Source organism: Drosophila innubila, assembly GCF_004354385.1.
Source record: "Drosophila innubila isolate TH190305 chromosome 2L unlocalized genomic scaffold, UK_Dinn_1.0 4_B_2L, whole genome shotgun sequence".
NCBI lineage: Eukaryota > Metazoa > Arthropoda > Insecta > Diptera > Drosophilidae > Drosophila > Drosophila innubila.
In genome coordinates this window covers 10,510,934-10,533,718 of record NW_022995372.1, presented here as the reverse complement: position 1 = coordinate 10,533,718, position 22,785 = coordinate 10,510,934, and the positions used below count along the sequence as shown (strand labels likewise).

Below are 22,785 nucleotides of genomic sequence, written 5' to 3'. Positions count from 1 at the left end.
TGTGTATGGTGCACCTAGTAGATATGGCAACGCCAGTAACATTTACCTTTGAATGGTAAACAGCTGTTGATCCGGCAAGGCTGGCCCGTTCCCATGTGATTGGCAAATTAAATCTAATTCATAAAAAGTTGCCTGTTTATTTTCTCATCACACTTCACATACAAATTAAACAAATTACGTGGCTTTCATAACTAAAAGGTGACAGTAAAAATGGGCAACAAGTTCTTTAACAAATTATTACTTATTGGTGGCTTTGCGAGTCTGGCGCATGCCGCCTTTTCAGCTGCTCATCGTAAGTAGAACGATTGTCAACCTTTGGTCAATCATTGATAATTATATTTAAATTAAATTTAATTCAAATAGATCGCACCTACTTGCGTCTAACGGAGCAGGAGTGGAATCATCTGCCACTGGACGTAAGTGTATATGTACTATATGTTGGTCCCAACTAATTGTAACCTTACACAGATTATACTGCAAACTGTATTTAGCCTGGTGATTGTGGTCTATAATATTATACAAATTGTGGGCGACTTTAAGGAAATACGCGCCACCGTGGACATGCAGCAGAGGACTTGGGACACGCTGGGCAACTTTCCATCATTCTACACATTCAATCATCGCGGTCGCGCCTTAAGTCCCGGTTATAAGCCGCCTCATTCCAACGAGAGCGATGATTAGTCCTCAGTCAATATTCATTTATATCCGGTTTACATTTCTAGTTTAATGCAATTATTTGATAAATTATGCTAAACCAACACAGAATGTTTATATATGCTATCGCAGCGGATGACTTGACGGTCAGAGCGTGTTGGTCCAGCTGTACGCTGGGACTGGGACGCAGCTGTTGTCCAGGCGTGGCATTGCATCCATGACTATGGCAAAGACGACAGCTTGAATCACTGCCACTGCGCAGCATGCACTCGTAGTACAGCTGGGAATTGGAGCGACAACCTCGCACCACCAGCTTGCTTTGACTGTCATAGTATTCCAGGCAGGCGGGCACCTGATCCTCTGGTTCATTGGCCAACAGAGCACACGGCAATGCATTCTGACCCAGCGAGACTTGCTCACAGTTGTCACATTGATGACACCACAGTCGGTGCTCTGGAAATGCGCCCTTATTGCAGAAGCTGCCCTCACAGCTGCGACAGCTGGCCACGGACGCAGAGCTGCAGTTGAAATCCTCCCGTTGGCAGCCCCGCTCGGTGGTGCCATTCACATAGTTAACCACCAGACAAGGTGAAGCCGGCAGAGCGCATTCCTCAATATAAATGCCACCAGGTCGCTGCCAATTGGCGCATGCAGCGCCGGCTTCTCCATCGCTGCTGCAGCGATAGCAACGGGCAAAGTCAAGGACATTGCAAGCCTCCTTGTCGTTGCCATCGCACTCGTAGCAGTTGAGTACTTGGGGATCCGTTGGCGGGGCGCCACAGCCACGTTGCACGTTCCAATCGTCATACTCGCAGGCGTAGCACGAGGATGCTTCTGCCGAACCGCAGTAGCTGCTGCTCAACGAGGTGGCATTGCTGCGGCACATCTCTTGATTAGCCGTTGCCGTTGCCGAATTGCAGCTGAGGCATTGCTGCTGTGGTATGCAACCGGCATTGCAATTATCCGCCGTGGCACATTTAACCAGCTGATCCCGATGCCCATCCAGCTCCTCCGGCATTTCCGCTGAGCATCCGCGTACGACGCGACTGAGGTGATGATAGCTAAAGCAGAATTGCTGCTCCTCCTGGCCCAGCAACAGTTGCTGGTGACAGGGCTCAAACTGGCTGATATTGCACTTGCTGCCCAGCTGAAAGAGGTCCATTTTACAGCCAAGTCCCAGCTTGGAATCACAGCTGACACAAGTCAATGTCCAGGCGGCCTGCTTCTCATTACAGCCGTTAATCTCGCACAATTGTGCGGCATTGGATGCCGTGTGATTGCTGTCGGAGATGCAACCCCTATAGGCCAATCCAGCATTGATGACCTCCGTATAGCATTGATCCTCCTCGTGATGGAAGCGACAGGGACGCGGTTTACCCGCAGGAGCAGCCACACAACTCTCTCCGGCGCAATGATGACACTTGAGTCTGCCGGGTGGATAGACTCCAGCATTGCAGAGATTCGATGAGCAGCTTTTGGCATAGGTGGCCCCTATTGTGGGTGTTTCGACGCCACAACCACGATAAGTGATTGAGTCAACTGTAAATACGGGAAATACAAGGAAATTGAACTGCAATTAAGACTCATTTGGTTACCCACCAATCGACATGACACACGTCAGCTCGGTGGCGCATTCCTTAAACGGCAGCAGACCCACCTCACCCAGGGTCTGGGCACATTCGGGCAGCGCGATGGAATCGCAATGATAGCACACAATTGCCCAACTGGGCGTGATGGCAAGGAGTAGGCCTATAAATAGGAACAATGGAAACGCTTAAATGACAAATTGGAAATGCATTAATCGCTGTTCTTACAAAACCAGACACGAAAACAAAACAAATTTATTTTTTTTTACTAATTTCCCAATTATTTAGTTATTTTTGGATCTCCGTATCGAACAACTTTTGCATTATATTAAAAAATTACTTAAAGACAAGATTTATCGCGATAATATTCATGCATATTTTCTTGTCTTTTTGAACATCTTAAAGAATATATTAGCTAGAGCCACCAAATTTGGCATAAAGGTTTCTCTAGCCCCGGCAAACCAAATAGAAACGAATTAACAGATCAATTTTAAAGCTAGAATTTTGAGTCTTGGCGCATTTTATATAAACGATATTCCAGATATGCTCCGAAAATTTCATTGCAATCGGAAAAATATACTTGCAAGTTATTCAAGAAACAATTTTGCATAGCGCTTTTGACAAACTTAATGGGTACAGTAATGTTCTTACATGACTTTCCATAAAATTCTTCAAAAGTTTTCAATTCAATAACATCTTGAAGTAAAAAATAGAAATCTTTTGATTTTCACAAGATATGACAATAAAATATTTACACAACTTGAAAGAGGATATAACAAAAAATTTTATCAACTTAAAAATGTTTGTCGATAGTAATCGCGAATATAATCACAATGTTTGGAATAAAGCTTACATGATCCGAGCACCAAGATCAGGTTGCGAATATTGAATATATTCATTTTGCAAGCTTCTCCGGCTACACTTCAATTAATTGCGTTGACAAATGAAATTTGTTTATTTATGACTTATCAATAGACATGGAAACAATGGCCATTATCAGCGAGTGATAAGGATAAGCTGGAATAGAGAACAAAGGCGAATGAAGTAGATAGGATGATAGCTAATCGCAGGGTATTTAAGTAGTCTGCTTAATTATTGATTGTACGCATTGCATTCTGACTCGGCTAGAATTAGATTGATGTCCTTGATAAATATGTTGATTCCCTTGCAATGCTCGAAAATTCACATGATCAATAATTCAGATGGCTCGCATTGTGGTCAGGATGAAATGTGTTTGGCAGTGAGGGGAAATGTGGAATGTGGGGACACATATCGATTTCATTTGGAGCAGGATAATTGCGTGACAATCAGCGGCATATGTTCAACAATTTCATTGGCCTTGCTCAGTTGCCAGTGAGGCAACAACGAGCACAGTCCGTGACATTAACCTGGCTTATTTGCATTTAGCCACAAAGTGGTATTTGAACAGCTCTTGGGAGATAACTTTCCAAATATTGCAATTATCACCAAGAGGCAACGTTGTGATAACTCCATTAATAGGTCGAGTGGCAACTTCAGTTCAAAAGCGCATCGAAAATCGATGGAATTAGTAATGTACGGAAAACAATTGTGTCTCTGTTTAATGTTGTTCGTGCTACTGATGCACGGCAGTCTGGGGCAGGATGAGGAGAAGGAAATGGATACTACTGAAGTGGCAGTCGATGTGGAAATGACCACAGCCCATGTAATGCCATCCACATCGGAGGCACTGCAGCAGGAAGCAGCGGAAACTGAAGCTGCAGCTGAACCTGATCCCGCAGCTGAGCCTGCTCCTGAACCGGAACCGGAACCTGCACCTGATTCTGAACCTAATGCTGACGTTGATCCTGTGGCTGAACCTGCAGCTGAATCTGCAGCTGAGCCTGCAGCTGAATCTGCAGCTGAGCCTGCAGCTGAATCTGCAGCTGAACCTGCAGCTGAATCTGCAGCTGAATCTGCAGTTGAACCTGCAGCTGAACCTGCAGCTGAATCTGCAGCTGAACCAGTACCTGCAGGTGAACCTGAACCAGCACCTGGAAATGAACATGAGCCTCCACCTGCAGCTGAACCCGCAGTCAAGGACATGGAAGCAATTCCTACGATGTCAGCAGATTTGGATTACCAGAACGATGCAGTGGTGACTGAAAACTTGTCTGGAAAGTCAACCCAGAAACCCAGCTCAGAGGCAACAATACCAACGAAACAAAATCCAGTTGTAGAGTCCAATTCTGGTCTTAATTGTTACAGCTGCTCCAGCTACAAAAAGGGCAAGTGTGATGACAAACCAACGGATAAATTGCCGTGCCCAACATCCAGTAAAAATGGATGCTACACGCTCTTCAAGCGTAAGTCAAGCAACATTTCAATCGATCACAATTCCCAATCTTAATTCTTTGCCAGGTGACAGCAAGTTAATCATGCGCGGTTGCGTATCGGAGCTATCGGAGGAGGGTGACAAATATTGCCGCAAGGAGCCGAAGCTCTGCAAGATGTGCTATGATAGACTATGCAACAAGGAGCTCGCACCTCAGCCAGGCTCAGGTTCAGCCAGGTTTATGCTGACCGGCAATTTGATTTGGATTTCCTGTATGATTGCTCTCTTTTAAAAAATTGAGATGCAGCGCTTATTTTAATTCAATCTTTTAATATATTTAGAATCTAATAAAAAAATATACTAAAAATGAACTTTATTCATAATTAAGCTGCAATACGAGTATACGTAAATGTGTGAAGAACTAATTTAAAAATAAATTAAAATCTGAATAAATTCAAAAAGCTGAATATAAAAACTTGTATTATAATTTACTGGAGAGTTCTTAGAAATTATTTTTCTGTATCCTATTTTCTGTATCAGTTCCCGTTGCTCAGCTGTTAGAGTCGCCAAATTATCACATATATAAAACTACAGTTTGAAAAGTAACAGGGTTCGAGCCCTGCCATGTTAAAACAAATCTGTTACTTAACTGTTCTGTTAATTCGTCAAATTTCACTGAAAATGCTTTAAGTAGCATGTAGCGTGCTCATAATATTAATAAAAAAATGATTAAAACAAAATTTATTTATTTTGATCACTTTATATGAAAATAAAAAGTTTTAAAATATTTTTTTTTTACAAAATATTAAAATAGTTAAAAAACAGAGTGGTTCTTATTTGCGAGTGTCTACTGTACATCAATCTCAATTGCAATTTGAAGAACTAAATACTCAATTTTGGGCTTTGAATACCGAATTAGAGTCATTAGGTGGACAGCTGATGTAAGAAAAAACATGAAAATTATTTCTATTTTATATGTGTTTTTATTTTGTTTTGTTTTTTTTTATTGATAGATAAAATAACATATGCACACATACAAAGGCAGCTCATTGTATAGAAGTATACAGTACGATGATGAATTGAAAGTGTGATTAAGAGTACTTAGAATTGATTACAAAGCATTTCTGACCAGGAATAACAGTCCCATCAGTCCCAATCCCATGTGTTGCAAGGTGGCGGCACCATTGTACTTCTTATCGTTGCAATTGGGTCCCTTGCAGATCATACAGCGATCATCGTCCTTGTTTTCACACTGGTACTTCAGCAGTGGTCCCAGATCGATGAGGCAGCCGCGAAGCACAACACCGTCTATGGAGATGGGAATGTAAATTTATGAGGTTCACATTATGAGGATCTGTGAATGATTTACTCACCCCACTCGCCACTGAAGCATTGCATTGATGCTGGATCACTGAGAGATGAGTTCGTGCATTTTGTGGGTCCAACCTCTGCCTTACGACAGGGAGCATAGTTGTCACTGCGACAGGTGAGGCAGGAGAAGGTGCCAGCTTGCACGTTGCATGCCGTACCGTTGCACTGCACACAGTTCTCTGTTGCAAGACATCCTGTTCCTTTCAGTTCATTGGTACAACCGCGACTCACGGTGCCATTCGCATGCAGTTGATAGTAGCAACTGTTTTCAGTCTGTGTGTAATTGGAGGCGGCACAGTTGGTGGCTTTGTCCGGCTGCTGATTTTGGATGCAAGTGTCGGCATCGCTGCACTTGATGCAACCGCCCAGGACACTCTCAAATGTCTGATTATTGCATCCATTCAGACTATCACAAAATGAACAATTGGGATCAGTGGAAGCCAACGGACACTTGGCATCCGTGTCCGTGGTGCAACCACGTTGCATAGTCTTATCATCAGTGCCTATTGTGTAACATTTCTGATCCTTCTGGTTGTAGACTGCACAGGGACTCAAATTGGCCGCATTCACATTGTTGCACGTTGCACCCGAGCACTGGTAGCATAATCGTCGGTCTTCCGGGTAAATGCCCCCATTACAATTGTCCGTGTTGCAAGTCTTGCAACTGGTATCACCACTGGCACAGGCAACGCCGCATCCACGTTGCACTGATCCGTTTCCATTAAGATCGTTGCGACACACTTGATTCGCTGCACACAGTTGATTGTACGCATCGGCCGTTGCATTGGTTGTGGCACATTCCGGTTGTGTTGCGTCGCAGTGCCTGCACATCAGGAAGGAGTTGCAATTGTTCGTATTACACGTCAAACAGGCTGGCGGTTGACACGTGTCATCGGTAACACATCCGCGTGTCACGCTGCCATCTGCAGCTGGAAACAAAAAAAATTAATTGAAAAACAGGTCATACGTAAATTAGAAAATTAGCAAAAAGAATAACAATGAGACTAACAGAAATTTGGATTATAAAATAAGAAAACCACTAATAGAAAAAAGACATTTGAGGAATCATTTACATTAAAATAAAGAGACGGAAAACAATTTTTTTATTTTTTGCTTCTTCATTTCTAAGAGTACTTCTGAAACTTTACCAATACATTGGGCAAAAGCAAAAATAATTTACATACAATTTATTGATTAATTTATAATTTACTGATTGAATTAAATTTTTTGTGTAAAAGGTTATCAAAAATGCACAATAAAAATAGTTCCAATACGTGGAGTTTAACGTAGCAAATACTTTAGTAAAAACATATCCAATTTCAACCAACTAATTATTTATATTAATAATATTAGAAAAAAGGCTGTGAAGATTAACTAAAGGAAATATTAATTGCAATTTAATTGCTTTGTCGAAGACATTAAACTTGAACCTAGAATCGAAAAATCGTTAAATTATGACAAAAAAAAAAGAATGCATATACGTGGTTGTAGGTGGTAAAAAATATGTCCAATTGTTAAACGAATTTCTTTTAAATTAGATTAGCGTGGGCAATCGTACACTCATGATTATATTTTCCATCCGTTTTATTTTTTTCTCAATAATATTTGCTAATGTGACAAAGCGTCGCGACGTAAATACCTATTTTCAATGTAGTTCGTAGCGTAGTTTGTTAATATCACTAATTGAATAACCATGTTCAACTAAACCTAGAACTTTGTACAGAAATAACTTTGCTTAAGCGACATTCTATATAAATATGTTCATGCTATGACTCATGCCACTTGTCGAAGAACCTTAAACGATCAATTTACCTCTTTTAATAAAACATTTCGATACGCCTTCTGCGCAGGTGGCAGTGGTAGTGCCCGTACTGCACTCTGTAATTAAAATCAAGAAAATATATGTATTATTTTTGGACTAATAATTTATAGTTTCGATAATATTTACCCAAATTTGCGGCTAAAGAGCTCTGCAGACTGATTGCGATAATCACACCTATAAAAATGCACCTTTTATGGCCCTGCATTGTGAAATATCGATCAATATATTTATTAGGAGCTCTTTTAATAAATTTTGCTATCCGTTTGCCTCGAGTGTCGCTGTTGAACTGTTAGTTTTAAGGTAGCCGTTGCTCATATGCGCTGTCCTTATCAGTTTAATTTTCAAACTCTTTGTCCCTCCAATATTCTTATCTAGACGTTATTTGCTTACTGGTCGTTTTGTTCAGTTGATAACGTTAAATAGACTGCGATAAAATATATGGTAAGTACCAAGTTTGCGCAACGAGAGCTTTTTGTGCAAAAGTCTTTAGATAGTTAAAGTGCTGCAGAAAGCTCAAAAGTAACTTTCGTCAGTAACTTTTTTGGGTTTGTGAATACGAAAAAGCGCATTATGATTGTGCTTTTAGCATTAAAATAAAGCATACTGTGGATTACGCTTTGAACGAGAGAAATTGAGTGAGTCAGTGAAAAAGAGAAATACTTAACAGACTTAGGAACACTAGATAACCAATATTTATACCGGTTACTTCAAAAATTAGTAACAGGGAAAGGAAGGTATCTGCGACCCTATAAAGCATATATATTTTCGATAAGCATCAACAACCGAATAGATTGATATGTCCCTCTGTCCGTCTGTATGAGCGCCTAGATCTCAGAAACCATAAGAGCTAGAGCAACCAAATTTTATCACATAGACTTCTATAAGCCTTCATCCTGTTTCGCATACAAGCACCCCTACCCATAATACCCTCTCTTTAATAATCAACATTATTTATTATTATCTAAATAACAATTAAAGTTAAAATAACACTTTGACTTTGACTTCCTCCTTAAATTTTTGCACAATCAAAGCTAAAGCATTTTCTGCCACTTGCGACATATGTAAATTAAACATTTTTTCATTCGTTAGTTTGCCATATAATTTACTGTTCCAGTTTTTGCTGGAAAGCAACATATTATCTGGTTTTTAGACCCCGATGGATTTTCTTATTCTCATGCAAGTAAACAACATAAAAGAGAACAGGATATTATTTATTTTTATTAGTATTAGAGCACGGGGCATTAGATGAACATACTTCGGCACATTGTAGCATCCACATTCACATCCACATTGCAGCTACCGGCATATGTTGACATACCGTAAATCCATCTCTATTGATGAGTCGGTTCTTTGCGATCGTTAGAAACTTACAAATACAATTTATAATAATTACCCTAGTCAGAGGATAACAAGAGATTCTATGACCGTAGAATACATATATGTTCTTAATCAGATATGAGCTGGATTGCTCCTCATAAAAACATAAGAGCCAGCGCTCTAAGCCGATATTATGTCCAAACAATTAAAAATTAAAATTTGTTCGTTTTTAGACCCCGTACTTAAAAAAAGTACAGGGGTCTATTGGGTTTGTTATCATTAGATCCGCTCCCTAATTTTTCTATTTTATTAGTTAAGTTGATTGAAATTAAAAATGTATTGCCATAAAATTGATCGACTTTTGATTTATTTGGCAGATGCAATATAGGTAGGTTGGGTCAGAAGACACAACTTGCTGAAGTGATATAGTATATATATATATATATCTGATTTATGATCCCCACGAGTTCGCATTAATGACTTATGATAAGATAAGGTTCCTTGGAAGCGCACCTCTTTAAAATGATCTCATGGCTGATGATGATAATTGCTCTGTATTTTAGTTAGTGTATATATATAAGGCTGTAATTGCTATGCACTTAAAGATCGATTTATATTTCGCAAAATGTATGTCAAGATTCCGAACTTAAGATATCGATAGCTCAGTTTAAGATTGAATACTATGATTTATTGGCATGTATTGCGTCAATCAAGCTCTGTTTTATAATCGTTTATTGATATTTCTTCATATAAAATTCATATTCAGTGGGGTTATTAAAAACCTCGTTGAATATTTTTATATGTATTGAACTAGCCGTCTTTAAAAATAAATTTGACGCCTTGGTAACTGTCGGAATATTTGAAGGTTAAGAAAGGTCAAGATTGATTTGATTTTGATATATAATAGAGGTGTTCCGGAAATGTAAGCCCACCGAAAATTAACCAAAAATATATGGGCTTTTTTTAGGTTTGTATTGCTGGAACACCCCTGATAATTATCTCTCCTTTTATTTTAATAGAATATACAAGTACAGATGCAAATCACTTAGCGAAGTTAAGCATATATAAAAAGAATTAACAATTGGGATGCACTAAAAGAGGTTCTTCAGTCCTAAGCCCAGCAAGAGGAGCAGCGATGCCAGCGATAATTTAAGAGTGGCGCTACCGTTACAGCGATCCAATACGCAAACGTCGCACATATCATCAGACTTATCCGGTTGACCAACCTGATTTCGCACCGCATCACAGCCGGATTGACCTTCAGGTATCCTCACACAGCCACGATTAATCACTATGAAAATATGTAAGACTTAAGTTATGAATAAATATGTCTGTAACTATACTTACCCCCATCGACTACAATGCTATAGCAGGCCGCCATTTTATATTGAATGTCACGCCCGTAGAGTTCATAGGAGCGATAGGTGCGTAGTAGATGATCTGCAGCCTGGGCAGCCAGAGAACGACGTACTCGACCAGATCGGACACCGGCAGTTACTGCCGCCCGACTCTGAAAATTTGTGTCTTCTGCGATGTGATCTGAAGGCCCAGATTCTGTCGATTTTGAGTTTGAATCTGCCGGTTCAGTACTAGACTCCGTTGGCGTAGATTCTTCCGATGAGCTGGAAGACTCTGACGCTCCTGTAGTAGACTCTGACGATCCAGTACTAACCTCCGCTTCTGTAGAAGATTCTGACGATGTTGAACTAGAATCAGACGATGCTAAACTAGTATCAGATGATCCTGTACTATTTTCAGTTGTGGTAGATTCTACTGAAGAGCCGGTAGATTCTTCACTTGTCAACAAAGTGGTTAATTCTGTAGTAGAATCTGACGATTCTGTTCTACCCTCTGTCGGGGTAGACTCTGACGATTCTGTGGTAGAATCTGTTGAAACTGTAGTAGAATCTGGGGTATTCGTAACAGATCCTGATGTGGTAGAATCTGTTGAGTCTGTAGTAGAATCTGGGGTATTCGTAACAGTTCCTGATGTGGTAGAATCTGTTGAGTCTGTAGTAGAATCTGGAGTATTCGTAACAGTTCCTGATGTGGTAGAATCTGTTGAGTCTGTAGTAGAATCTGGAGTATTCGTAACAGTTCCAGATGTGGTAGAATCTGTGTTTTGATTCGTGGTTGAGGAATCTGATTTCGTAGACGTTGGCAATGGCTCTAAAGATGAGCTTGTTGAGTCTACCGGAGTTGAGGTCGGGGTCGGTGAGCCATCTGATGTCGTAGTTTCTGTTGGAGTACTCTCAGTCGAACCAGCGGTAGTTGATGTTAAAGGGTAGTCTTCTAATGTGCAGCTCACAACTTTTACATCTACTACATCGCATTTCTCACCAATGCATTCATAACATTCAAGAACCGCATTTCCTATGAAAATTACAAAGAAAGCATAAAGTTTGGGATGAGAAATTTGCTGTAGACATGCTTAAGCATAATTAAATGATCGTACAAAAGATAAACCTGATTATTTAATCGAGCTGCTGTAAGTGTAAGTGTGTAAGGCTCACAAAACCATCAATAATTTTGTGGGATTAGCTTTCTGCCTACTGGTAAATGTATTAAATAGGTAATACATTACCTATACGTGTAAAATTTTAAGCAATAAAGTTAAAATAACTTTGTTGAAATAATTGTGACTTGAGTAAAAAATTTAATGTTCCTGATAACATTTCGATTTTGAGAATGCAAGGAACATAAATAATTTTGTTATAAATATTATCAAGTACATATTTCTGGAATTTTGTTATTTCCTTATTTGCGTGCAATAATCGTTTCTGTATAATTTCGCTTTTCTTATATTGTTTTCTTTTAATTTTTACATGAAGTGTTTAAGAATTTTTGCGGTATGCGTAATGCTAACTCCATTGAACTAATTACAATAATGGGCATGGCCATGGTTATTTTATTTTTTCTCTTTTTTGTTTTCGCTGAAATCAGTACAACATGCTGATAAGGAAATGCCCTGGAATGGCGCTGCTTTTTCAAACTGGAACAACTCACGGAGCACATAAAACAAAAGACAATAAAGAAATGAAATCGATTGATATGTGGCTCTTACATTTTTGTCTTTAATAGTTTTTATTTTGTTTTTATTTTTGCCCATATGGCAAATTCTTATGTGATTGATTATACTTTTAAAACATTGTACACTTATGACTTCTTTTTTTGTTAAATTTTTTCTATAATATTTCATCATTTGCACTTGTTAACCAATATTCATTATTTAAATTGATGATATAGACGAGTGCGTTTTGTGCGCGTTTTAAAACGCTAGTAAATCGTTAGCTGCTCACCTGGCCAAATTGCGGCACAAACGCACAACGACAACAACAACAGACTAATCACACGCATTTCGTATGTGTGTGTGTGTGAGTGCTTCTATAATTTAAGGAACCGCGTTAAGGATCAAAGGATTCGATATGAACAAACGTGTTCACAGTCCAGAGAAAGAAGAGCTGCAGACAACAGCACGACTCGAGTCTCAAATGCAAACTACCAATAAAATATATTGTTAACATGGCTTTTTTTTATCATTTGGCACTAGGCCGGGTCGGGCCAACATCACAGATAAGACGCCATACAAAGCGCCCTGTTGGCTGCTCGCTTGGGTCGCATGGATGGTATATGGTCGCTTTCGATAAGATCGCTTATAAATTTCATGATACGCTTTTTTTACTGCTGATAAGGATACGGCGATTTCCCGTCGTCTGTGATTTTTTATTGTTGGCACTTCCTCGGGATGTATTAATTGCCAATAATAGATCAATATAACTTTCCGATAAGCATCAACGATTCTCAGAACTGTGAGCAGTAACAACGCATTTTAATCGCTAATTTTGTTGAACTTATTGAGTACTTATTGAGAAATATCTTAGAAGCGCATTCCTTGGACTCTTTGCTTTTTGGAGCTGAAGGCATGTGTAACAAAAGTTATCAGCTAAATCGATTTCTAAGGCGTCTAAGTCTAATGTTATGGTCGTCGTTAGATACTAACTACATGCCTAACGTGTTTTTTTTCTATCTATTTAGTTATCGACTTGGCCACAATCGACAAACAAAAGATAATATTATATACTAGGTATAACTTCTTCAGTGCATGTTAGAATACATATTTTAAAAGAATTTTATTATTTATGATTCATGATGTGGACAGTTGGATAACAAATGAGTCTTCCAAGATTATATCTATATGTAGGCCTATATAAATAGGGTTGGTAAATGTTGTTTTAAAAACGGTATCACAAAATTCGCGTGAAATCTGGAGATTGCCTGTTCTATTACTTGAATTACATGCGGACGGATCACTATATCTGTATTCTCAGTTTCTTTAATTGAATTGAGAGTGGATCTGAAAAGTAAGTTAATCAATACTGGTACTCAAATACATCATAAGCTTTCCATTTAATTTACCCTTTCTACTGTGCCTATAGGGTATAATGAAAATCCTCTAATTACTAATGAGGTCGGTATCTCTCCAATGAGAACCTATAAATAAATTAATACTTTCCCTTCTTAAATTTTCAATGAGCTGCTTATCATTGATTAGCGTCCACTTCTGTTAATGTGACGAAAGCTCCATTTGTCATTATGGGTATGCCTACTTTGAAATTATTTATGTACTGAATTTTTTTTATTTAATTCTTGAGAAATGTTATCCCATTTTATGAATAATACGTATACATGTGACAGATACATATTTCTCAAGACGCTATAAAATCTTATTACAAGCCGGTTGCTTATCAGCTAAGATAATTTGTAATTGTCTTCAGGAGTGATTTTTAATAATATTTTTATGTACGATTGTAGTATAACATATTATGGCCCATAATTTAATTATTTGTCAAACATACATAACTACTGTTATTTTGAAGTTATCGGAAAGGGAACTTCAGCTATCATCAAACTATACAGTAAATCAATTGTAAAGTTGACCATTAGTCATTTATTTATGGTCAGTGGTCGAGGGGTACGCACGCTTTTCGAACGCACTGTGCTCAATAAATAAACAAGAAGCGCCAGTTTTGTTATTAATGAATTCTTATCTAATCGCCGTTTTGGCTGCTCTCGTTGCTTTTTTTTTTACCGGAGACACACGAGTTCTGTGTTTGCCCTCGGCAAATTTACTTAGCATAGTTGGCCTAAAAGTATGCCTTTCTCAACGGTACCATCATCAGATTTGTTTGTCCAATGCGGCACATGTACGCGTATATATATGTATGCGTAATGTGTCTCTGTGTACAGACTTGACATTGACATAGAGCTATGCAAGTGAATTTGACCCAAAACCAAGCCCATAACTGTTGCATAGGTATTACAACGAAAATTTTCTTCGGGAAGGTCATTTACAAATTTTATCTGTTGCTTTTGACAACATCTACACGTTCAACGAATGTTTATAAATGTAATCAAGCGTACAATCTGTTCTTAATGAAGTGTAAATTACTTAGATTAATAAATCGTTTTTTACAATTGCAACTACAATTATCATCTTTAAATTTATTTAGGTGATTTCAAATAAGATCAATACGAATCCAAGTGATTAAAAGTGCTAAAGCACTGAAATTCTGTATGTAGCTTATTAAGTAGCCAACGTAGTTAGAAATATTTAAATTTCTTTACTAATCTCAGGAATTGTAAGAGATAAACAGCTTATTGTATTTTGCTTCTTAATCCTATCTTATTATGAATTGTCCCAATCATCCTTATAAAGCTGGAATAACTCCAATCTATATATCTGTCACTATTTTTGAGATTATAGGATTTGGTACGTAGTTTGCATTCCATATACATCAAGGATTAATACCAGATCGAAACTGATACTTGTTCCAATATAAATCCCCAATTTACGTACTCCAATAATAAGAGCTATAATACTTAAATTTAATATTCAAATGAGGAATATTTTCAGTTTTCACCAAATGATAAAAAGTTTATAAAATCTTCAATAGTATATGATGTATAAATATTTTTATTTTATATCAAGTAAGTTGCCTAATGCTTCTCATTTGTTTAGCTTTACTCTTTACATTATTATTTATGTTATAATATATATATAGGTATATATGTATATTTCGATATTCGTGTGTGTGTGTGTGTGTCGCTTACAAATTACATAAATTTTCGCAATACTTAAAATGATGAGAAGAGCAGGAGTGTTTCTATGGACGTGTGTTTTGTATGTGTAGTGTCTGCGTATGTGTGTGTGTGTGGTCTTAATAAAAAATTAGCGATATGTACTAAATAACACCGGGTTGGAGTGGGCGGTGGATGGGACACTTGAGGTTGAGTCCTCAGTAGCGCTGCAACAGAGCGGCAACAAGAACAACGAGGAACGTTCCCAGCAGCGTGGATTGCACCACTGATGAGGCACTGTTGCAGGCATTCATGGAGCAGGGATCACAGTTGGACAGCTGGACGTCATTGTTCTGCAATTCAAGATCCTTGCATACGGACTGAGATGCTGGAACTCGTGAGCAGCCACGTTCCGTCTGAACTGTGTTGTTGACTGTGTGAGAGAAGAGATTGTGTTAATTTCTAGGTATGTGGCACGTGGCACGTGACAGGTGACTGGTGACTGGTGGCACTTACATGTCTTCTTCACACTGTAGCAATGATAGCTGACATCTGTATCGATCACTGACCGACGCTGACGTATGGGCAACTCAGCTGCAATCTCTGGCTGAGAGTTGACAATGGGCGACAGTCGCGTCACTTCACGAATCATATCTTCATTTGGTGGCGTTGGCACACCGGTTGTCGTCTCTGGAGGTCCCACTGTGGCTGGCGTTGGCATTGCTGGCTCAGTGCTAACGGTACTCTCTGGAATCTCAGTTGTACTCGGTCCAGGAGTTGTTGTGTCCTCTACGGCTGGACTTGTCGTCTCACTGGCAACGCTTGATTCTGGAATACTTGTGGTTGTCATCTCGCTGCTGACTGTTGTATCTTCTGTGGTCAAGGTGGTCGATGCTGTGGTTGTGGTTACTGTGGAGGCTTCAGTGCTGCCACCCTGATTGAAAAAGCCCTCATTGCAGGCCAACAGCGGTGTTTTACTGTCCACCTGGTTGCAATCCTCACATACATAGCACATCAGATCCGCAAAGCATGCTATAAGTATAACAAAAGAGATGGGAATAAATAAATGAATTCTATTATTACCATGACTGCAACACTCAAAATTTTGGAAAAGGAACTGAGCAAAATAATACATTTTTTCTAAATAGCCCTTTAAAAGAAAAATTTTATAAACAGAACATGCTGCCTCTCTCCTAGCCAGAGGAATCTAAATCCCGCCTCGCTTCAGGGAAATATAATGATATTTTACTCATAAAAATGTTTTGTCATGTATATTATTATCCCTTCAATTTTGCAAAAAAATCACTTCCTGATTATGAAATAACAAATTGCTTAACGATTCTACACTCTGTGATTGTCTATTGGAAAGTTTAATTGAGCTGTATCGTTTGTGCGGCATTTGCAGTGAGTTCAAACAATTTACAGCTTTGGTAAACAAAATAACAATTTAGCGATATACGATTAACGATGACAAAGCGATCGATGTCGACCATGTGTGGGCCATAAATCAAAAGAACGGGCTCATATACTTTGTTCGCGTATTTGTCATATCATTTGCTCATTCTTTATTATTAGTTTATAATTTTAAGTCAATGTTTAAACTAGAGCTATTATCGTGTCTTCTCCTTATCTCATACTATATACATACATAACCGATCGCACCGATCTTTCGCAATGCAACCCCGCTGTCTGTCCCCTTTAAATTATCAGCACTATCATTTGCATGTTGTACAAATCAAATATTTGCAACGAGTGAAATAACAACAGAAAACAAACCCATTGCTACATTTCCAGTAATTGCATTAAGTGCGTTATCAGAGCAGACAGTAAGTCAGTCAGTAGTCAGTCAGTCAGTCAGTCAGTCAGTCAGTCGGTCAGTCAGTCAATAAAGTTAGGCACTTGGTTGCTCGCTGTCTCGATGAGTCATTGACGGTAGCTAAGCCTCTGCTTATCCAAATGTCTGTCAGTTTGTCTGCTTGCCGCCGATAAAAGCAATTGCTCATACGCCGTGTAGGCCCAATTCAAATTGACAACATTTTTTGTACAAAACGCTTCCTGAATGCATGACATTGCTCTTTTGTTATACTACGAATATATGCACATGTTTATCGAATGTTGATTCTTAAAAGTTATTAATAAATCACATTGATTGATGGGCACACGTCCAGCAAATACGCCGGAGCTGAAGGAATTTTGGAATGAAGCTTTAATGGCACGTGATAAGCCCAACTCACACACACACACACACATTTTGGAATTCTGTTCAATTTTAGCAACTTGCCTTTTTGCAATAAATAATTTTAATTTAATCATTTGTATGACTGCTTCAACAAATAAAAATAAAAATACAATTTATTGCATTTGCATTTCAGTCGGATAAACCTGTTTTGTTTACTCTCTGTAACTTTTTAACTGCGAACTACAATCTGTACCCGAAACAGACCTTAAAAGCACGCAAAACCCTGTGAAAAACCAACGACTAACGTTATTAAAAATTAAATAGTTGCAAATTAAATGCAGGTTAATAATCAGAATTGTTTAGTAAATGTGGCAACTTTTTGGAGATTCATAAATTTAATTGTAAATCGTTGTATTCTATGTGACTTTCATATCTATAATTGCCGACTGTTTGTATTGATCTTTGTGATATCTAAATATTTGCCACATGTTTGCTCAGAAAAAATAAAAACGTAAAAAGTTAATTAGCTTTCAAAGGTCAGAAAAGGTCTGTTAGATTCAAATGGCGAATTAGAATTTGGCTGGCTAACACTTTACATAATAAAATTGGCTTTTAAATGAAATGAGCCTATTTCAAAATAATAAAAAAAAAATTAAGAACAAAAAACAAATGCAACTTGGCATTACGTATACGCACAGTTGTATATTTGTAATTTACATTTTCAAAGCGAATAAGCTGAGAATTTCAGGTTTTTCCTTTTCCATTACTTTTTTTTATTTGATTTGGTGTTAATCGTTTGAGCAGGTTGTTGTTTTTGGTTGGGAAAAAAATGTGCTAAAAGGCAGCTGACATGTGTGTATACATATATCTACTTGTACTGTAGCATTTCACTTTAAATCGCAGCTTTTCAATTAGCAGTCGCCGCAGTTTCAATGTCAAAAAACTAGAATAACAATTTTTAGAATGCACCGAAATTGTTAAAGTTGTCTGGAAATTAAATTAATTACATATCTATAATAAGTAATGTATAATAGCTTTAGGCATTGTGCCAAGCATTTCCGTATCGACGAAAACAACATGCAAATTGCTAACAATTTGTGCATTATTTATGACAGTTTCTGTCGCCACAACAATTAATATTGTACTTTCTGAACCTTAAGTTACCTATTTTTTCAGTACTGAGATATGTTGTTGTTAATTTGCGTGCAAAACATTAAACTGTGATGATTTTGCATTCTTGTTGAACAATATATTGTTTTTGTAATATTTTCAGTTGCCACATTGAGTTTTTTTTTTATAAAAAGCAACATATTTTATTTTATCAGAGTATTTATTCGAGAAGACTTAACACGGCTTTGACAAGAGGCACCTTTTACAGTTTCATTTTATTTTATCACGACATTTGGATTTGTTCTAGATTCTGGTCAAACTTCAAACCTGTCACTGTAGGGATTCTTGGACACTTGAAATCTTACCTGGCGTGACAATTAGCAACAAAAATGTGCTGGCGAAGATTATATGACTTTTGGTACTGTGCATTTTGTTGATTTTTGGTTTTGCTTTTGTTTCGGTTTTATTTTTATGTTTTTGTTATAAATCTCTTTTTTCAAGACTTATGCAAAATTGCTTTATTTAATATATTTTATTTTTTAATGCACGTTTCACGTTTTGCGACCGCAGTTTGCGAATTCTGAAATTTAACTGAAAATCTTGTGATTTGTTTGAGACTTTTTATAGAGTTTTAAATTAAGCGAGCTTCGCAGCGACTGCGACAAAAGCAACTTTTTCGACGCTCAAGAAAGAGACAGCGTGCCCATCAGAAAGAGAGAGAGGGAGAGGGAGAGAGAAATATGCAAACGGCGCACAGTGGGGCAGATCCTCATTTTGCGTTGCAAAAATCATATCTTTTGAACCGGTGAAGATATTTTCAAAATTTAAAAGCATTTGATAGAAAACTCCTTAAGCTTTAAAATGAGTGCTTGCATTAGGGTGTTTTTCAGGGTTGTTGACCAAAGTTGAAAAATATTTTCAGTGCATATTTTACATGGTTCGAAATATAAATTTCAGCATCGCGTTTATTTAAAAAAAAAAATTTTGTTTTGATAAATCTTGTATGATGCCTCGCATAACGAAAACGTATGTAATTGTACTGCGCTCTTCCTCTTATCACCATTTTTTGCGAGGTTGCATCAGTTTTCGTCCTATAACTCTCCCAGACGCAGCTGGACGCATGAAAGACCGGGGTTATTTCGTTAGAGAATTGATTAACGAAGACTCCTGTGGTAGTGGGATCGAGTCCTTCAGTCCAATTTTTTCTATTCCATCAAAGTCAAAAATAGCCTAATTTTAGTGCTTTTTTTAAACATCGCTGGAATGAAAGGTCAACAAGTGAAGAAACAAAATTCTACGGCATTTAATTAAAATGAATGTACTTTTCAGATGAAACCAAAACATAAAGATCGGTCATATAACTTGTCATCAAATCAGTTTTAAAGTTTGCATTTTAGGAAAAATCCACATTTGTGCGCGCACTGAAATAAGGGTCAACTTTGAGAGGCTGTCACGCCCACAATTTTACCTGATTTCAAAAATCTTTGATTTGTAATCTCTGGAGATTTCTCTATCGAATGCTTTTATTACTTTTTACAAACGCTTTCGTCAAAAAAATGATTTTTGCCACGCATATCGGCCGCCTGCCCCAGTGTGCGGCGTACACAATTATGGGAGCGTAGCGGCGCGTACATATGTGTGTGTGTGTGTTCTTTTTATTTTATATGATAACAAATTAATTTATAATCCAAATTTACTAAAAGTAAAAGTTACACTCTCAGACTCTCTTTCTCTCTCTCTCATTTTCTTTAATTTTTCGTTCTCTTAATCGTTCGCTCTTTACTCATTTATTCGTTTCGATTCCATGCTTATCAGGAAAGGAATAACAATAAGATATTGTAGCTGCTAAAGATTTCCCAGTATGCAAATGATTCAATACTGAGGGTTTTTTCCAAGTACCCCAAGTCTTCCAATTCTACCAACGGGAAGATTTGATTAAGCAACCAGTTAAATACTATATGATACATATAAGTATTTGCATATATTTACTATATTTATTTCAATGCATTCTATGTTAATTCAAAAACTTAAGATATGGCATTAGCTAATGCTTACTGTTGTTCTTGTCAATATCAACATGCACACCTCGATGAGACGCTCCCCTTTTGCAAGTCTACGTAATTCTCCTCCCTTGATAACATATACATTTACATAATTGTCATGCTCGATGTTGTTGATGTCGCATGATTAATATTACTTAATATCAAAAAACACGCAATGCAAACAGACACGATGTCAATTCCCCTACCAGTTTAGCTAAGCGGGCCAAAAACAATTAACAACTTTTTATTATGTATTTACCCGACCTATTTACACCTATTGTGCGATTCGACTCTGCAGCTGACTGAGACGTATTGAACTGCTTGAGAATCGCCGAGAAGCGCTAAGAACCACCGACACAACACTTCATACATACATATTATACTTAGTTAAAACTTTCCATTTGAATGCACAAAAAGGTTGACGACTCACGGTGTTAACAAAATGCACTCATTGACCCAACAAAATTAGCTTGAAGGCAATTGATAAGCGAAGCCAATGTCATGTATAGATTAAGGTGAAGCTATGGCTTAAATCATATAAATATATATACTAGGTTTTTTGTTTGTTTGCCTAGCCGTTTGTTTTAGCCTCGGTTTTATTGACATTGTCTTTGGCAATTGTGTTTCATTTTCTAGCTATATAATTTAAATAAATAAATAAATAAATAAATAAAAATTCAATCGGATTAGAAATATGAAAGTTATTAAAAAAAAGGGAGCACGCTCGACAGTAGGATACCCTGTGCCCAGGTACACTGTACTAAGAGTTGATTTTCCACCGATGGTTCCTATGGCAGCTATATGATATATGCAACCGATTTAAACCAAATTTGGTCAGGATGTACAAAACCAACTTAAATGCATGTTCTATTAGTTTGGTTAAGATATCTCAAAAAAACCAAACTTTTTCATACTAAAACTTAATTTTAGACTGAGCGTCCAATGACAGCTATATGATATAGTTGACCGATATGAATTAATTTTAGTCAGGATGTAGAATACCAGCCCAGATACATATACTACCAGTTTGGCCACAATATCTCAAAAAACAAAAAAAAATTTAATACTAGAACTTCATTTTCAACCTATCGTTCCTATGGCAGCTATATGATATAGAAGTCCCATCCAAAAATAAAAACAAACTTGATCTGCGTAAGGTTTTCAGGAACCTGGGTACCAAGTTTAAAGTCTCTAGCTGTTATGGTCTCTGAGATCGACGCGTTCAAACAGAAGGACGAACAGACAGACGGACATGGCTAAATCGACTCGGCTGTCGATCCTGATCTAGAATATATATACTTTGGGGCGTCTGCCACGCCTCCTTCTGCCATTTTCAATGTGCAAAGGACATAAAATTATTAGCCATATTTATAAAGAAGAAGTAAAAGCTAAAATTTTATTTAATTAAAGAATCTCAAAATTTAGAAATAAAATATTTAATTAGCTAAGAAATATTATTTATATCTATTTGAATAGGAATTGTTTACAAAATGGTATGCTGCACAATAATGTGCAATTTGAAAAATTCAAAGAGAAAAAATGTAATCATAAAGTTATTCTGCTTATAAATAATAAAACAAACTTACGTTTAAATATTTTTGCTCTATAAGGTTTTGGCCCTGATACATTTCTGGCAAAAGCACCGCGATCGTGCGTATGTTATGTACTATGCACTAACTGGTATGGGTATCATTCATTTTAGCGGTTCGTGCCAAATGGCTAATAGCTGTGTTTAGTGCCGCACTGCTAACTGACGCATCAATAATTCAAAAACCAGACGAAAACACAGACACTGCAGATAAATTCTAAAAAAAAAAGATACATATAAATAAATAAAAGCAAAATCACATAAAATATAAAATATGAAATTTGTTCAACCAGTTGTTGGCGACATCACGTAAATTGTTAAATTAGTATCTCTCAGTCGCTGCGTTGACTTCTCCTTTCTCTCTCTATAGCTGTGCCTCTCTCTCTCTGATGTCGCGCTTTCATCATCAGCTACTTAGTTGAGTTCAGAATTTAATAGCCTTTTGAGATATTCGTAAGACCAGCTGGCCCGGAAGCTATAGACATAACCAAAATAAAACGGGGAAGTTTAAACGCGCCCAAAACCGGGACCAGCCCCAGTCTTTGTGATCGGTTATATATTATATATATATATCTGTGTTTAAAGAAACAACTTTTGAAGCAGCTTTACAAATTTGGCAATTGCATTTGGTTTGTGGGAGTCAGAAAGAGGGGAAGTTAGAGGGAATCACATTGCCTGTTCTGAGAGCAAGTTACCTTTAAAGCTGACTAACAAATGAAACCGTTTGGCTGTCCATGCAATTTGC

General features: G+C 37.6%; 6 protein-coding genes across 12 annotated transcripts; 2 read left to right on the top strand and 4 right to left on the bottom strand.

Annotated features, from left to right (window-relative positions):
* The first annotated feature begins 111 nt into the window (after nucleotides 1-111).
* LOC117779586 (membrane magnesium transporter 1) lies at nucleotides 112-758 on the top strand. The gene is made up of 3 exons (XM_034615816.1): nucleotides 112-292; nucleotides 364-416; nucleotides 469-758. Exons 1-3 carry the CDS (start codon nucleotides 211-213, stop codon nucleotides 679-681), a joined length of 348 nt encoding a protein of 115 aa, XP_034471707.1. The 5' UTR covers nucleotides 112-210; the 3' UTR covers nucleotides 682-758.
* Nucleotides 688-3,183, bottom strand: LOC117779584. Its single transcript, XM_034615814.1, has 3 exons — nucleotides 3,094-3,183; nucleotides 2,254-2,403; nucleotides 688-2,193 (listed from the first exon to the last, which is right to left on the bottom strand). The coding sequence occupies exons 1-3, from the start codon at nucleotides 3,137-3,139 to the stop codon at nucleotides 719-721; spliced, it is 1,671 nt and encodes a 556-aa protein (XP_034471705.1). The 5' UTR covers nucleotides 3,140-3,183; the 3' UTR covers nucleotides 688-718.
* Nucleotides 3,184-3,204: 21 nt separating this feature from the next.
* LOC117781363 (proteoglycan 4) lies at nucleotides 3,205-4,931 on the top strand. Its single transcript, XM_034618111.1, has 3 exons — nucleotides 3,205-3,284; nucleotides 3,369-4,564; nucleotides 4,620-4,931. The coding sequence occupies exons 2-3, from the start codon at nucleotides 3,781-3,783 to the stop codon at nucleotides 4,823-4,825; spliced, it is 990 nt and encodes a 329-aa protein (XP_034474002.1). The 5' UTR covers nucleotides 3,205-3,284; nucleotides 3,369-3,780; the 3' UTR covers nucleotides 4,826-4,931.
* Nucleotides 4,932-5,529: 598 nt separating this feature from the next.
* Nucleotides 5,530-8,024, bottom strand: LOC117781328 (protein psiQ). The gene is made up of 4 exons (XM_034618072.1): nucleotides 7,853-8,024; nucleotides 7,717-7,782; nucleotides 5,907-6,833; nucleotides 5,530-5,841 (listed from the first exon to the last, which is right to left on the bottom strand). Exons 1-4 carry the CDS (start codon nucleotides 7,929-7,931, stop codon nucleotides 5,645-5,647), a joined length of 1,269 nt encoding a protein of 422 aa, XP_034473963.1. The 5' UTR covers nucleotides 7,932-8,024; the 3' UTR covers nucleotides 5,530-5,644.
* Nucleotides 8,025-9,998: 1,974 nt separating this feature from the next.
* LOC117794474 (osteocalcin 2) lies at nucleotides 9,999-12,559 on the bottom strand. Of its 7 annotated transcripts, none has more exons than XM_034635085.1 (5): nucleotides 12,343-12,559; nucleotides 11,092-11,416; nucleotides 10,769-10,920; nucleotides 10,391-10,726; nucleotides 9,999-10,334 (listed from the first exon to the last, which is right to left on the bottom strand). In XM_034635085.1, exons 1-5 carry the CDS (start codon nucleotides 12,398-12,400, stop codon nucleotides 10,135-10,137), a joined length of 1,071 nt encoding a protein of 356 aa, XP_034490976.1. In that variant the 5' UTR covers nucleotides 12,401-12,559; the 3' UTR covers nucleotides 9,999-10,134. The 7 variants fall into 7 exon arrangements, with proteins under 7 accessions (XP_034490976.1, XP_034490978.1, XP_034490975.1 ...); XM_034635087.1 differs by having other exon boundaries at nucleotides 10,391-10,720; XM_034635084.1 differs by having other exon boundaries at nucleotides 10,391-10,733; nucleotides 10,770-10,920.
* Nucleotides 12,560-15,166: 2,607 nt separating this feature from the next.
* Nucleotides 15,167-19,026, bottom strand: LOC117794477 (integumentary mucin A.1). The gene is made up of 3 exons (XM_034635089.1): nucleotides 18,776-19,026; nucleotides 15,638-16,153; nucleotides 15,167-15,554 (listed from the first exon to the last, which is right to left on the bottom strand). Exons 1-3 carry the CDS (start codon nucleotides 18,837-18,839, stop codon nucleotides 15,340-15,342), a joined length of 795 nt encoding a protein of 264 aa, XP_034490980.1. The 5' UTR covers nucleotides 18,840-19,026; the 3' UTR covers nucleotides 15,167-15,339.
* Nucleotides 19,027-22,785: the final 3,759 nt, after the last annotated feature.